Genomic DNA, 14,341 nt, shown 5'->3' with positions numbered 1-14,341 from the left:
ATATATATTGTTATCTGGAAAATAATATTTTCTATAACAAAAAATATATAATTTTTATATATATATATATATATATATATATACTGTTGTTATCTGAAAAAAAAGTATTTTCTATTATAAAATATTAAGACTTAGAACAATTTATAATTAGATATTAATCAATCTAAAAATGATTTTGTTTATATATCATGTTTTCCATGATTTTAGATATTTTTTTATTATATATTAAAAATAATTTGAGAAGTGAATTTGTTTTATGTGCCACGTTCTCTATGATTTTAGATATTTAACATATTATATAATTAAAAGAAATTCTATTAATAATATTAGGTTATATTTTATATTAATTAATTGATTATAAATTAATATGATAAGTCATCAAAACTATATTTAAAAAATCTAATATATATATATATATATATATATATATATATCTGGTTATCTGAAAAATAATTCTCTCTATTATAAAAGATTAACACATAGAAAAAATTATAGTTAAATATTAATCAATAAAAAGTGATTTTGATTATATATCATGGAAAATTTTAGATATTTTGCATATTATATAATTAAAAATAATTGTATATTCAATAATATTAGATTATAAGGTATATTAGCTAATTGATTATAAACTAATATAATAAAATCATCAAAATAAAAAAATAAAGATAATTCTTATATATATATATACTATTATTTATGAAGTGATTTGGCTGATGTGTCAACTTTCCATGATTTTAGGAAATATACTTTTTAAAAAATAATTTTTATATCTTACATATATATTGTTATCTGGAAAATAATATTTTCTATAACAAAAATATATAATTTTTTATTATATATATATACTGTTGTTATCTGAAAAAAAAAGTATTTTCTATTATAAAATATTAAGACTTAGAACAATTTATAATTAGATATTAATCAATCTAAAAATGATTTTGTTTATATATCATGTTTTCCATGATTTTAGATATTTTTTATTATATATTAAAAATAATTTGAGAAGTGAATTTGTTTTATGTGCCACGTTCTCTATGATTTTAGATATTTAACATATTATATAATTAAAAGAAATTCTATTAATAATATTAGGTTATATTTTATATTAATTAATTGATTATAAATTAATATGATAAGTCATCAAAACTATATTTTAAAAAATCTAATTTATATATATATATATATATATATATATATATATATATATATATATATATATATATATATATCTGGTTATCTGAAAAATAATTCTTTCTATTATAAAAGATTAACACATAGAAAAAATTATAGTTAAATATTAATCAATAAAAAGTGATTTTGATTATATATCATGGAAAATTTTAGATATTTTGCATATTATATAATTAAAAATAATTGTATATTGAATAATATTAGATTATAAGGTATATTAGCTAATTGATTATAAACTAATATAATAAAATCATCAAAATAAAAAAAATAAAGATAATTCTTATATATATATATATATATATATAAGAATTATCTTTATTTTTTTATTTTGATGATTTTATTAATATATATATATATATATATATATATATATATATTATATACTTTGTTGTTATCTTGAAATAATATTTTTTATTATAAAACATTAAGATTTAGAAAAATTATAATTAAATATTAATCAATAAAACATATTTGTATAAAATATTTTCTAAAATATTTCTAATATATAAGTACTTTAGTGTTCTATTTAAAATTTATGCTAAAACATAAATAATTATTTTTTATATAGATTTTTGAATTAGTAAAACATGAACTAATAATTGTTTGTAACTATATTATACCCGCATGTGCGAACAAAACACCTAGTTACATGGTAATTGTCGTGAACCATCACAACCATTCACATAAATATATAAACCACATGTTTCCTTTGGTAATTAATTCACGTGACAATATCAAATAGAGAAAGGCAGGTTTGATTCCTCTCCATCAAAGGAATCTTAAAAAGTGAAAGATTATGGATAGAGAAGACCAACTGGTGGAGTTTTATCCATACTAAGCCTAACTAAGCATGGATCAAGGTTAGTATTTCTTTCTTCTACTCTTAGTACACTATTAGCGTTGAATTAAGATAAATCTAGTTTTGGTCTTGGTTATATTTCATTATAGAAATCATTAAAATTAGTCTTACACAAGATTTCCATACGGTGGTTCCTTCTATGCCGTGTGCAGAGCCAAAATGATGTAAGACAAATCTTCTAAATAATGTAATCTGTTTCAATCTTTTACATTCATCCTAAAAAGAAAATCTCTAGTCAAAATTTAATAGTGAGATTTGTGAAATCATATTAAGTTAACAATAAACAAAGTATAATTTGGTTTTGTCTTCCCACCTCGAAATTACATAACAGAATACAGATAATTTTGAGAAATACATACACAACTCTTCAAAAGTGGGACTTAAATGCAAAACCAAAATGAATACACATTTGATTAATCATTGTGAAGCAGCAGCTGAGATGTGGTTTGGAGACCTGATGATCAATAAGGGTTCCTATGTGGAGTAGAACGAGGATGGTTTAGAAGAGGTTGAAGTGCCTTCACCACAATGCTCATGTTTGGTCTAAAATTTGCCTCATACTGCACGCACAGGGCAGCCACCGCAGCTAGCTGATCATCCATCATATGGAAAAAATATAAGACCACAGACTCAATTGTCATAGAGATGAATGTGGACCACAACAACTATTGCTTTTTTATATTTGGCATTTACAAGTACAAGGTAAGGAAAAAAAGAATGTGGTTTTCTCCCTATTTCCTTAAGTTTTAATCTCAACAGAGAAAACTAGGCTTCTAAGTTATAACCGAAGTATTTTATATGCTGCAATGAAACAATGAGATGAGAAAGCAATGTTATGATTATTAATACCTTGGCAACAGCTTTGGAGGGGTACTCTCCAAGTAGTCTTGCATCAACACATAGCTTCACCTTGTCTTCGCTCAGTTTAGGGGTTGCCTGAGACAAACATACAAAATCGATGCTATTTAGGTAACAATAACTAGACTTTTATTCTTTAAAACCTTCAACAATTTTTCTGATATTTTCGAGTCAAATTGGGCTTCTAAAAACCTTCGTTTATCAATAAAAGCAAACCAGCACTAAACATTACCCATGTCACTAGACTTTGTTGTCCACGAGGTAAGGTATGGTCGACTGGTTTACGACCAGTAAGGAGCTCCAACAGAACAACGCCAAAACTGTACACGTCGCTCTTTGTGCTCAATGTTCCAGTCATTGCGTACCTGAAAACACATAACCCAACAATGTTTAAGCTCTAGAATTCAACTGTGAGAAAAGAGGCAAGTAGAATTAGGGACAATTTGCTCAGTAACCAAAATAGAGATGGAAATTAAGTCTATGTCACTGATTTTGACATATTTAAGAAACTAACATTTATACCACTTGTGAACCGGTTATGCCCCTCTTATCTACAAGTTTCCAGTTAATAAATGAAAGAGGGGATGACGTTTACAAAGAGAGATATGGACAAAAATTAATGAGCACTATTCACCATATAAAAACAGTAAAACCACCACGTAACATTCTTAATTACCGTATACGTATTACATGTGAAGGAGCTGATGGTGGCAACTTAGATGATGAATGGTACGAGTTTGGGATGTCTGAGACTCCACTAACTTTGTCTGAAATGAACCGAAAACCACACAGAACCTAAAGGTACAAACACATGATTTGGAAGTTTATGAATGTGCTATTCCATATAGCTGGCGTAGTATAGAACTACTTGGTCCCAAAACTATTCTATTTAAAACAGATGGAATAGAAATTAACGATCATGAATATGTTATTAACTGTTAAGTATTTTTAGTGGAGCGCATGATAAGGAGAAAAACAACATTTATCACATAAATAGTATAGGTGATAAAGCTGATAATATCATATCACCGAAATAGTATAAAATTCTAACCCTACCCACAATCTCTAAATATTAAACCCAATTTTAATATGTAAATACTAAACCCTAAACTGTAATCAGTAAACCCAAATCCAAATATAAACTATAGTATGTATTTATATGTTTTAGATAAAATTAAAACCCAAAAATAAAATATACTTGTGTATTAAAATGTTTTAAAAATGAATTTATCAAATAATTACATAAACAAGATTCATATACAACAACAAATTTTCGCGGTAAAATCACATTTCTCGTCTAAGTTTGGTACATATAACAAAACAAAACAATAAATTAAAACAGTAAGAAGAAGTGGAAGGACTATGGGTGGCGAGGTGGAGGAGGAGAGGACGGTGGCAGCAACGAAACAATCGATGGCATCCCTAAGTCATCCAATGGTTAGCTGAGAGACACATTTGAATGGGAAAGCTGTTAGGATAATTCATATGTGAACAAATACTATTCTATTCATAAGCAAACAAGTGAAAGCATTCAAGATCACATTGAGACTATTCTATATGTGAGCAAATACTACTATTCTATTTACGATAATTCTTATGTCTATTTTGTTTTCAAGGACCAACAAGTCTATTGTTTTTTATATATAAGTTGAAGTATTGTGTCAAGGTACCATACATGAAAGGATATTATATAACAAAAACCAAGTAACCCATAATTAAATGCATAGAAAAATATGGATGCATTATATTTACAAAATACATTTTCTATTCTATTTAACCTTTTAAAGTAGTATACTATATATCGCATGGTATACAATGTGCATATTTCGTTAATCTATACTATTTTATTCAAGTAACAGAGACGATTTGAAAGTAAACTAAGAATAAGAACTTCTAAGATTTCTCAGATTTCTAAATTGTTAATCCCACGTGCAACGAAAAATGAATTTTCATATTTCTCAACTCTATTCAAAACATTTCAACGGTGACAAAAATGGAAAAAAAAATTCCAGATTCAGAGATAAGAAGATGACAACTGTGACTTACAGTAGTTGACGGTATCTTCCACAAAACGCTGCTGTGAAGTTAAATCAACAAGAGTTCAGTCACATTGCCGCCGACAGTGTCATCCCCACCAACTGTTACGGTGTCGCCGCCATCTGTTACAGTGTTGTCACCTCTGTACTTCCCATCCATCACCATCATGGCCTTGCAAACGGTTTTCTCCTCCATTAAAACTGCTATGGGAGTGATGACGGGGTCACGCGGTCGCTCAAATCTGAGAATGAAACTACAAATTACCAAATAAAAAGTAGCTTGCAAGATGGGTGTGAATGTTGAAGGGCCACGAGCTACTTTTATTTTTAATAATTATTAATTGAAATTGTTTTTCTTTACAGGTTTAGCCGGTTGGAGACAAGGACAAAATGGCAATATTATATAAAAGTCACTTGGTATATTGGTAAGTTAGGGTAATTGGTTACATAATGAATTATAATTTTTTTGTTGTATATACAATGCAATTTCCCAAAAAATTATTCCCCAAAATTATTTCCGTAGGCTCAAGTCAATGTGTTTATATAGGAAAGCTGATGTTGTTAAAGTGGGACCTCTCTTTTTTTTGTTTTTGATCTACAAATGGGACCCGCTCTATAGCCTTTTTCGTTCTTTTTCAAAATTCGATTATTTGTTTTGCAACGGGTATACATTTCACAAACACCATTAACCGTGAAAAATGGTGAAGAGTCCTAAAAGAAAATTAATATTCTAATCATATAATTTATATACTAGGTGTTTTCCTACACCATGTGCAGTACGGAATTTTTTAAATCTAACTTATATTTAAAATATATTTTATTAAATATTATAAATTTTACAATTTTCTTACTAATATTTAATATATATTTGATATATATTAAATAAATTTGTATAAAACTAATAAAAATGATATAAAATTGTATAATTATAAAAAATAGCCTAAAAATATTTATAAATTTTTTTGATATATAAGAAACTAATAATCTATTAGATATTTAATTTTTTAAAAAAATTGTAGAAATTTTTGAAAGTTTTAGTAATACGTGTATAATTATACAAAATAAAAATATTTCAAAATTTGAAATGTTATATATGAATATATTTATTTTATAGATGATGTATAAGCTATTACCATAGTTAAAAAAATTTTACCAAAAAGAAATATTAATATTAAATGTAATATATGAGTTACTACCATATTCTAATAAGTTTGCCAAAAATATAAATCAACATTAAATGAAATTATCCATGTCATATTTTTCCGGAAGCCATGTCGTCAATTTTAGTAGCCATGTCATATTTGTTTTGTGAAATTGATTGTAGAAAAGACATGTAGCAAAATCACTTCGCAAATATAGTCTAGAGGATTTATTTGTTAGTTTTTTTTTAAATTAACAAAGTGACATCTGTTACTTTAATTTCTTAAGAGGTCCTAAAAACTTATATTGTAGAACTTTTACCAATTGTCTCTCTTATTCTTCTGATTTTATATTTTTTTAGTATTATAACTCCTTCCTTTTTTTGGGTCAACAATAACTCCTTCCTAATACTATAGTTGGAGCTGAGTTTACCATGGCCCTAGCTAGGGTGAGTTGCCTAGATCAAATATTTATATTTTTAATATTTGTGATTTTTTTATTATTTCATGGATATTATTTAGCTTTAGGGAAAATGATGAATAGATTTCCCTCAAATTACTGTAAATTAGACCTGAATATGAAAATGATCATCCTCTTTGTTGTTATTTATATTTACTTTTTAGATGCAACCCATGTACTTTCCCATATATTATATAGTATTGTTTTAATTTGTAGTAGTTTAATTTAACTATGTTTTGTAATTAAGATTAGTTTTGAATTTTCAGAGGCATGAACCACATGGTTAATTTAAAAGGAAATTCGGGAAATTTATTACTTCTAAAATGCTTTTTCTAGAATCATATATTTAGAGTGTTACACCATAGAATTTAGCTAAAATATGAAAATAAGTTGTGAAATAAAAACGACATAGCTATTAATTTTATTAATGTAAAATCTATTTTGTGGTAGGAGGAGCTGCGCTACCAACTCTTGAACATTGTTCTTTGAGAGGAAAAAGTGGATAGATTGGAAATTTTGGCAAGCAATTAGCTTCGGCTTCCAAGAATGCTTTGCAACAAGCATGGCCTATATGTCCGAATTTTCCTGTGAGTATGGATGTATAAATCTCTATAATGCATCCTGGAACAGTCATCACTGAAGACCAACATTTTGCTACATCAGGTAATCCTGGAATACCAAGACTTGGTTGGAATGGGAGTGGAAAAGGAAATGGGATGGGAACTGGGGCAGTTGAACATTGGCAGAGACTACAAAACCCACAACCACCATTAGAAACCAGACATGTTTAATAGACATTATGAGAAAAGGGAAAAAGAAGATATAATTCTTCAAATATATGAGTCTTTATCGAGTTTGTATTTTAATTGATGAACATATTGTACAATCCTTTGTCTATTTATATTGAAAGGAAAGAATCTAAAGAAATGTCTTTGTACTTTTATGTGAAATTTAATTACATGTTTTCAAATAATACAAAGCAGAAACCGATGAGACTAACATTATTAATAACATATAACTGGTGGACTCTTAAGTCATGAAAAAAACTGATCAGATTAGTCTGAAGTATACAGTTTTGTTTTCCTCAATACTATTCTTTCAAATCATCTCCCGTCTAAGCCAAATAGCTACCTTTCTCGCTCTCTCTTGAAGTCAGGGGTAATCTACCAATTTCTAGAGTCTTATTTTGGCTTTCTATATGCTTAAACTCTAAACTATTTTTCAACTGTCAAAATAAATTAATTTTTGAGGAGAGAGAACATGATAATACAATATTTAATAATATGGTTTTGAGTATAATTTTGTAGAAAATAACCATTTAAACAGGCTAACTATATTGGCTTCTTTAGGTGGCAAATTCTTTAAAAGGAAAAAACATTATTTAGAAACAATTTAGTTATTAAAATAGATATAGTGATATGAAAATATTCTTCAATATAACTATATGCTTCCTCTAATTTAGATAGTAAATGCATAAGTCAACATAGAGATACTCATGTTCCAAGACAAGTCTTTAGTGTTCACAAGTGAAACCTTATAGTGGATATGTTTCACTATGTTTCACAAAGATTGTGGTTTTGAAATTCTCACCTAATTTTTACTCAATTACAACACCAAAAAATAATCATGTTTAGATATATAGTATACAAAAGGAAACTAATATATATAGTAGTTATCTTAATTAATATGAGTTAAATGGGCACATAAGTAATAAGGTTACCTTCAAAACCAAAAAAAAAAAAATTTATGAAACAAAAAAGACAAAATAAAGCAATATTATTTAGCTTTAGGGAATATGATGAATTGATTTCCCTCAAATTTTTGTAAAATTAGACATCAATATGTAATGATCCTCCCCTTTGTTGTTATTTATAATTACTTTTTAGATGCAACCCATGTACTTTCCAATATATTAAATAGTATTGTTTTATTTTGTAGTTTAATTCAAGTATTTTTGTAGTTAAGATTTGTTTTGAAATTTCAGAGGCATGAACCACATGGTTAATTTAAAAGGAAATTCCGGAAATTTATTACTTCTAAAATGCTTTTTATAGAATCATATGTTTGGAGTGTAACAACATATCTATTACTTCTATTAATGTAAAATCTATTTTGTGGTAGGAGGAGCTGCGCTACCAACTCTTGAACATTGTTCTTTGAGAGGAAAAAGTGGATAGATTGGAACTTTCGGCAAGCAATTGGTTTCGGCTTCCAAGAATGCTTTGCAACAAGCGGGGCCTATATGTCCGAATTTTCCGCTGAGTATGGATGTATAAATCTCTATAATGCATCCTGGAACATTCATCACTGAAGACCAACATTTTGCTACATCAGGTAATCCTGGAATACCGGGACTTGGTTGGAATGGGAGTGGAAAAGGAAATGGGATGGGAAACTGCGGCAGTTGAGCATTGGCAGAGACTACAAAACCCACAACCACCATTAGGAACCAGACATGTTTAATAGACATTATGAGAAAAGGGAAAAAGAAGATATATTTCTTCAAAAATATGAGTCTTTATCGAGTTTGAATTTTGATTGATGAACATATTGTACAATCCTTTGTCTATTTATATTGAAAGGAAATAAGCCATAGAAACCTCTTTGTACTTTTATGTGAAATTAATTACCTGTTTTCAAATAATACAAAGCAGAAACCGATGAGACTAACATTATTAATAACATATAACTGGTGGACGCTTAAGTCATGAAAAAAACTGATCAGATTAGTCTAAAGTATACAGTTTTATTTTTCCTTAATACTATTCTTTCAAATCATCTCCCGTCTAAGCCAAATAGCTACCTTTCTCGTTCTCTCTTGAAGTCAGGGGTAATCTACCAATTTCTAGAGTTTTGATGGTATTTTGGCTCTCTATATGCTTAAACTTTAAACTATTTTTCAACTATCAAAATAAATTAATTTTTTAGGAGAGAGAACATGATAATACAAGATTTAATAATATGGTTTTGTATAATTTTGTAGAAAATAACCATTTAAACAGGCTAACTACATTGGCTTCTTTAGGTGGCGAATTCTTTAAAAGGAAAAAAAACATTATTTAGAAACAATTTAGTTATTAAAATAGATATAGTGAAATGAAAATATTCTTAATTATAACTATATGCTTCCTCTAATTTAGATAGTAAATGCATAAGTCAACATAGAGATACACATGTTCGAAGACAAGTCTTTAGTGTTCACAAGTGAAACCTTATAGTGGATATGTTTCACTATGTTTCACACAGATTGTGGTTTTGAAATTCTCACCTAATTTTTACTCAATTACAACACCAAAAAATAATCATGTTTAGATATATAGTATACAAAAGGAAACTAATATATAGTAGTTATCTTAATTAATATGAGTTAAATGGGCACATAAGTAATAAGGTTACCTTGAAAACAAAAAAAAAATAATTTATGAAACAAAAAAGACAAAATAAAGCAATATTATTTAGCTTTAGGGAATATGATGAATTTATTTCCCTCAAATTATTGTAAAATTAGACCTCAATATGTAATGATCCTCCCCTTTGTTGTTATTTATAATTACTTTTTAGATGCAACCCATGTACTTTCCAGTATATTAAATAGTATTGTTTTATTTTGTAGTTTAATTCAAGTATGTTTTGTAGTTAAGATTTGTTTTGAAATTTCAGAGGCATGAACCACATGGTTAATTTAAAAGGAAATTCCGGAAATTTATTACTTCTAAAATGCTTTTATAGAATCATATGTCTGGAGTGTAACATCGTAGAATTTAGTCAAAATATGAAAATCAGTTGTGAAATAAAAACGACATATCCATTACTTCTATTAATGTAAAATCTATTTTGTGGTAGGAGGGGCTGCGCTACCAACTCTTGAACATTGTTCTTTGAGAGGAAAAAGTGGATAGATTGGAACTTTCGGCAAGCAATTGGCTTCGGCTTCCAAGAATGCTTTGCAACAAGCAGGGCCTATATGTCCGATTTTTCCTGTGAGTATGGATGTATAAATCTCTATAATGCATCCTGGAACATTCATCACTGACGACCAACATTTTGCTACATCAGGTAATCCTGGAATACCGAGACTTGGTTGGAATGGGAGTGGAAAAGGAAATGGGATGGGAAACTGCGGCAGTTGAGCATTGGCAGAGACTACAAAACCCACAACCACCATTAGAAACCAGACATGTTTAATAGACATTATGAGAAAAGGGAAAAAGAAGATATATTTCTTCAAATATATGAGTCTTTATCGAGTTTGTATTTTGATTGATGAACATATTGTACAATCCTTTGTCTATTTATATTGAAAGGAAATAAGCCATAGAAACGTCTTTGTACTTTTATGTGAAACTTAATTACCTGTTTTCAAATAATACAAAGCAGAAACCGATGAGACTAACATTATTAAATATAACTGGTGGACTTTTAAGTCATGAAAAAAACTGATCAGATTAGTCTAAAGTATACAGTTTTGTTTTGCGTCAATACTATTGTTTCAAATCATCTCCCGTCTAAGCTAAATAGCTAACTTTCTCGCTCTCTTTTGAAGCGAGGGGTAATCTACCAATTTCTAGAGTCTTGTTGCTATTTTGGCTCTCTATATGCTTAAACTCTAAACTATTTTTTAATTATCAAAATAAATTATTTTTTGAGGAGAGAGAACATGATAATACAACATTTAATAATATGATTTTGAGTATAATTATGTAGAAAATAACTATTTAAACAGGCTAACTACATTGGCTCCTTTAGAGGGCGAATTCTTTAAAAAGAAAAAAAACATTTATAAAAAATTTAGTTATTATAACACATATTGCGAAATAAAAAAATTCTTCTATATAACTATATGCTTCCTCTGATTTAGATAGTAAATGCACAAGTCAACATAGAGATAAACATGTACCAAGACAAGTCTTGAGTGTTCACAAGTGAAACTTTATAGTGGATATGTTTTACTATGTTTCACAAAGAATGTGGTTTTGGAATTCTCTCCTATTTTATACTCAAATTACAACACAAAAAAAAATCATGTTTTGATATATAGTATACAAAAGGAAACTAATATATATAGTAGTTATCTTAATTAATACTAGATTTTGACCCGGACGCCTGTGCGGGTTTATATTTTAAAAATATATTTCTATTTATTTTTCATGTCAATGTCAAAGCTGGATAAAAAATTCAAATCTGAAGGACCGAACCGATCACGATCCGAAAAAGTAATACCAAACCCGAACCAAAATTGATTAAATATCTAAATTATTCAAAATTTTGATATTTAGACAACCGAAACCATAACCAATACGAACCGAAGTATTTTGGATATCAAAATGTATCCGAAAAATATTTATATATTAATTATTTCTAGTTTTAATGTATATAAAAACATCCAGAATATATATTATACTTTTAGGTTGGTTTAAATACTTGAAAATATATAAAAATAGTTAAATATAAATATCTAACATAGTGGAAGTACACTCAAAACACCAAAAATATTTAAAATAATAATTGATTTTTGATCCAAAATTTAAACCAAACCAATTTATATGTTAAGTTTAGGTATTCTGACATATTTTATTCAGATTTATATACAATATATTATTTTATTTATAGACTTGAAGAAGTTCAAAATATATAATGAATTTAAAAAAAAAATTAAATGGGTTATCTGAACCCGAATTAAACCCACAAAGATCCGAATATAATTCGAACTGAAATTTAGAAATATATGAATGGGGCTGAAATCTTTGACCCCCAGAAACCCAAAACCCAAACAGATCCGAAACGGACCCGAATGGATACCTGAACATCTAACCCTAGTCATAATCGAACCGAAATTTAGAAATATATGAATGGAGCTGAAATCTTTGACCCCGGAAACCCAAAACCCAAACAGATCCGAAACGAACCGGAATTGATACCTCAACGGCCAGCCCTAGTCACTATTATGTATCATATATATGTCATCATATAATTAATTGTATTTGTCTATCATATAAATAATCATATAATTAATAGTATTTTATATGTACCATCTTATAAATAATCACATATAATATATTCTTAAAATTTAATGTGAAATATAAAAGCCATAATTTAAGTTGGTATATGAAATTAATCTTTTTGTTGTATTTTTCTTATATATATTGAAAACATTTTTTAATAATGGTTATTGAAAAATATTTTAGTAAAAATAAAATTTTGTATATATGCATATTTTAAATCTGTTTTTGATATAAATCAACTTTAAATTATTATTTTGATTTGAAATATGTATATAAAATTAAATTTTATTTTATGATTATTTTAGACAAAACAATGTTTTTAGGTAATTAGATTAGTCCATTTTATATATTTTAAAACTGATATACTTTTATCCATGTTTCAAAATTTTATTTTTTTTTGCATTATTTTTCTATGAATTATTATTAATTTTATGATTTTTTTTAAATTAAACTCTTGAAATTTTTATATTTGACTAAACTAAATAAGGTAATAATACTGTTTTTAAAATTGTTTTTATATATTTATATTTCAGTTTGTATTTTTATTTTCACCATAAAGAATTATAAATAAAAAGAATTGTAAATAAAAAGAAATACAGAAAGAATGTTGTTTAATTTATTGTAAAAAAATGGCTAAATGTTTAAATAAAAAGAAGTATTAAATATGTTATTCATGTTTTTAAACAATTCTCATTTGTTATTAATTTATTGAAAATACAATGGCTAAATGTGTAAATAAAAGAAAGTACACATCTCTATTATCCATGTTTCCAACCATATCTCATTTATTCTACTATTCATGTTTCCAAATATATCTCATTTATTCTACTATTTTTGTTTGCAAACAAAAGCTTAAAGTACTTCTACTTTAACTAGAGTCTTTATCCGCGCTACGCGCGGAAAAATGTGTTGATAGTTTATTTATAGATCGTATGTTTTAATGTTTTTTTTTGTAATTGGAGCTTTGTATTTTTAAAACAATGGAAAAGTTGGTGAACATCAATTGGTTAAAAATAAAAAGAGTAGATTATGTAATAAACTTGATTTTCTAATTGTACGTGCTATTGGAATTATTAAGCGGTGTTTTAATCCGGTAAAACCAACCCACTAAAATTGAACCAAACCGAGTTAGAGAAAGTGGATTTAATTTGGTGATACCGAATATACCGTTCTTTTGTAGAATTTGAGACATATGGATATGCTTTGATATTTAAACCGTTCAAACTGAGTAAACCGAATAAACCAATCAATTAAAATTTAATAGCATAAATACATGTAAATTATATAATATAATTAATATTATATACTTGATTTATTTTGTTGATATGAACCTCATATTGAAATGTTTATTTCATTAATTTTATATTTTATTTTAAATAGTTTAATAGTTTATCTAAACCAAATTAAATTATTGTATAATAAAAGTGTCCAGGGATAGGCATAAACCGAATCACTAAAAAAATATATTATGGTCTATTTTTGATTGTATATTTCAATACCTTAGCTAAAAAGAATTGGAAACACATTCATCTAATAGAAATAAATTTGGACGCATCAAATACATTTTTCTTTTTGTATGGAATGGTGCAGGAGATTACATATTTACATGTGCGTTCTATGGTAAATATATTAGCTTTTAAAAATGTTAAGTTATAAATGTATTTAGCCTACACAGTTTGTGGAGGATAGCTTTGCAAAAATGGCAGATAATGTTCGTCAACTACCCACGGATTTATGTTAACTACATAGTTATATTTTATAATCATAGTAAATTATCTAAGAATATTTTTATA

At 27.1% G+C, this 14,341-nt stretch overlaps 3 protein-coding genes and 1 pseudogene across 3 annotated transcripts; all 4 read right to left on the bottom strand.

Annotated features, from left to right (window-relative positions):
• Window positions 1–2,345: 2,345 nt before the first annotated feature.
• On the bottom strand, window positions 2,346–3,276 carry LOC108821077 (receptor-like cytoplasmic kinase 1). The gene is made up of 3 exons (XM_018594122.2): window positions 3,144–3,276; window positions 2,903–2,989; window positions 2,346–2,643 (listed from the first exon to the last, which is right to left on the bottom strand). The coding sequence occupies exons 1-3, from the start codon at window positions 3,267–3,269 to the stop codon at window positions 2,515–2,517; spliced, it is 342 nt and encodes a 113-aa protein (XP_018449624.1). The 5' UTR covers window positions 3,270–3,276; the 3' UTR covers window positions 2,346–2,514.
• A 3,706-nt stretch (window positions 3,277–6,982) lies between these two features.
• Window positions 6,983–7,344, bottom strand: LOC108820278 (uncharacterized; annotated as a pseudogene).
• A 1,309-nt stretch (window positions 7,345–8,653) lies between these two features.
• LOC108820279 (uncharacterized) lies at window positions 8,654–9,016 on the bottom strand. Its single transcript, XM_018593244.1, has one exon. The coding sequence runs from the start codon at window positions 9,014–9,016 to the stop codon at window positions 8,654–8,656; it is 363 nt and encodes a 120-aa protein (XP_018448746.1).
• Window positions 9,017–10,375: 1,359 nt separating this feature from the next.
• LOC108820280 (uncharacterized) lies at window positions 10,376–10,738 on the bottom strand. The gene has a single exon (XM_018593245.1). It carries the CDS (start codon window positions 10,736–10,738, stop codon window positions 10,376–10,378), a length of 363 nt encoding a protein of 120 aa, XP_018448747.1.
• Window positions 10,739–14,341: the final 3,603 nt, after the last annotated feature.

The sequence above is a fragment of the Raphanus sativus genome, chromosome 8 (genome assembly GCF_000801105.2).
Source record: "Raphanus sativus cultivar WK10039 chromosome 8, ASM80110v3, whole genome shotgun sequence".
Classification (NCBI taxonomy): Eukaryota; Viridiplantae; Streptophyta; class Magnoliopsida; order Brassicales; family Brassicaceae; genus Raphanus; species Raphanus sativus.
Note: the sequence above shows the minus strand (reverse complement) of the source record. Positions and strands in the feature narration are given on the sequence as shown.

What these genes read in the sequence shown, in the direction of transcription:
- LOC108821077 (XM_018594122.2), bottom strand. Translation starts at nt 3,269, where the DNA reads ATGACTGGAACATTGAGCACAAAGAGCGACGTGTACAGTTTTGGCGTT. An exon ending in AACAAAGTCTAGTGACATGG is followed by an intron (nt 2,990 to 3,143) that starts GTAATGTTTAGT and finishes TGTTTGTCTCAG; the next exon opens with GCAACCCCTAAACTGAGCGA. An exon ending in CCTCCAAAGCTGTTGCCAAG is followed by an intron (nt 2,644 to 2,902) that starts GTATTAATAATC and finishes ATGGATGATCAG; the next exon opens with CTAGCTGCGGTGGCTGCCCT.
- LOC108820279 (XM_018593244.1), bottom strand. Translation starts at nt 9,016, where the DNA reads ATGTCTATTAAACATGTCTGGTTCCTAATGGTGGTTGTGGGTTTTGTA.
- LOC108820280 (XM_018593245.1), bottom strand. Translation starts at nt 10,738, where the DNA reads ATGTCTATTAAACATGTCTGGTTTCTAATGGTGGTTGTGGGTTTTGTA.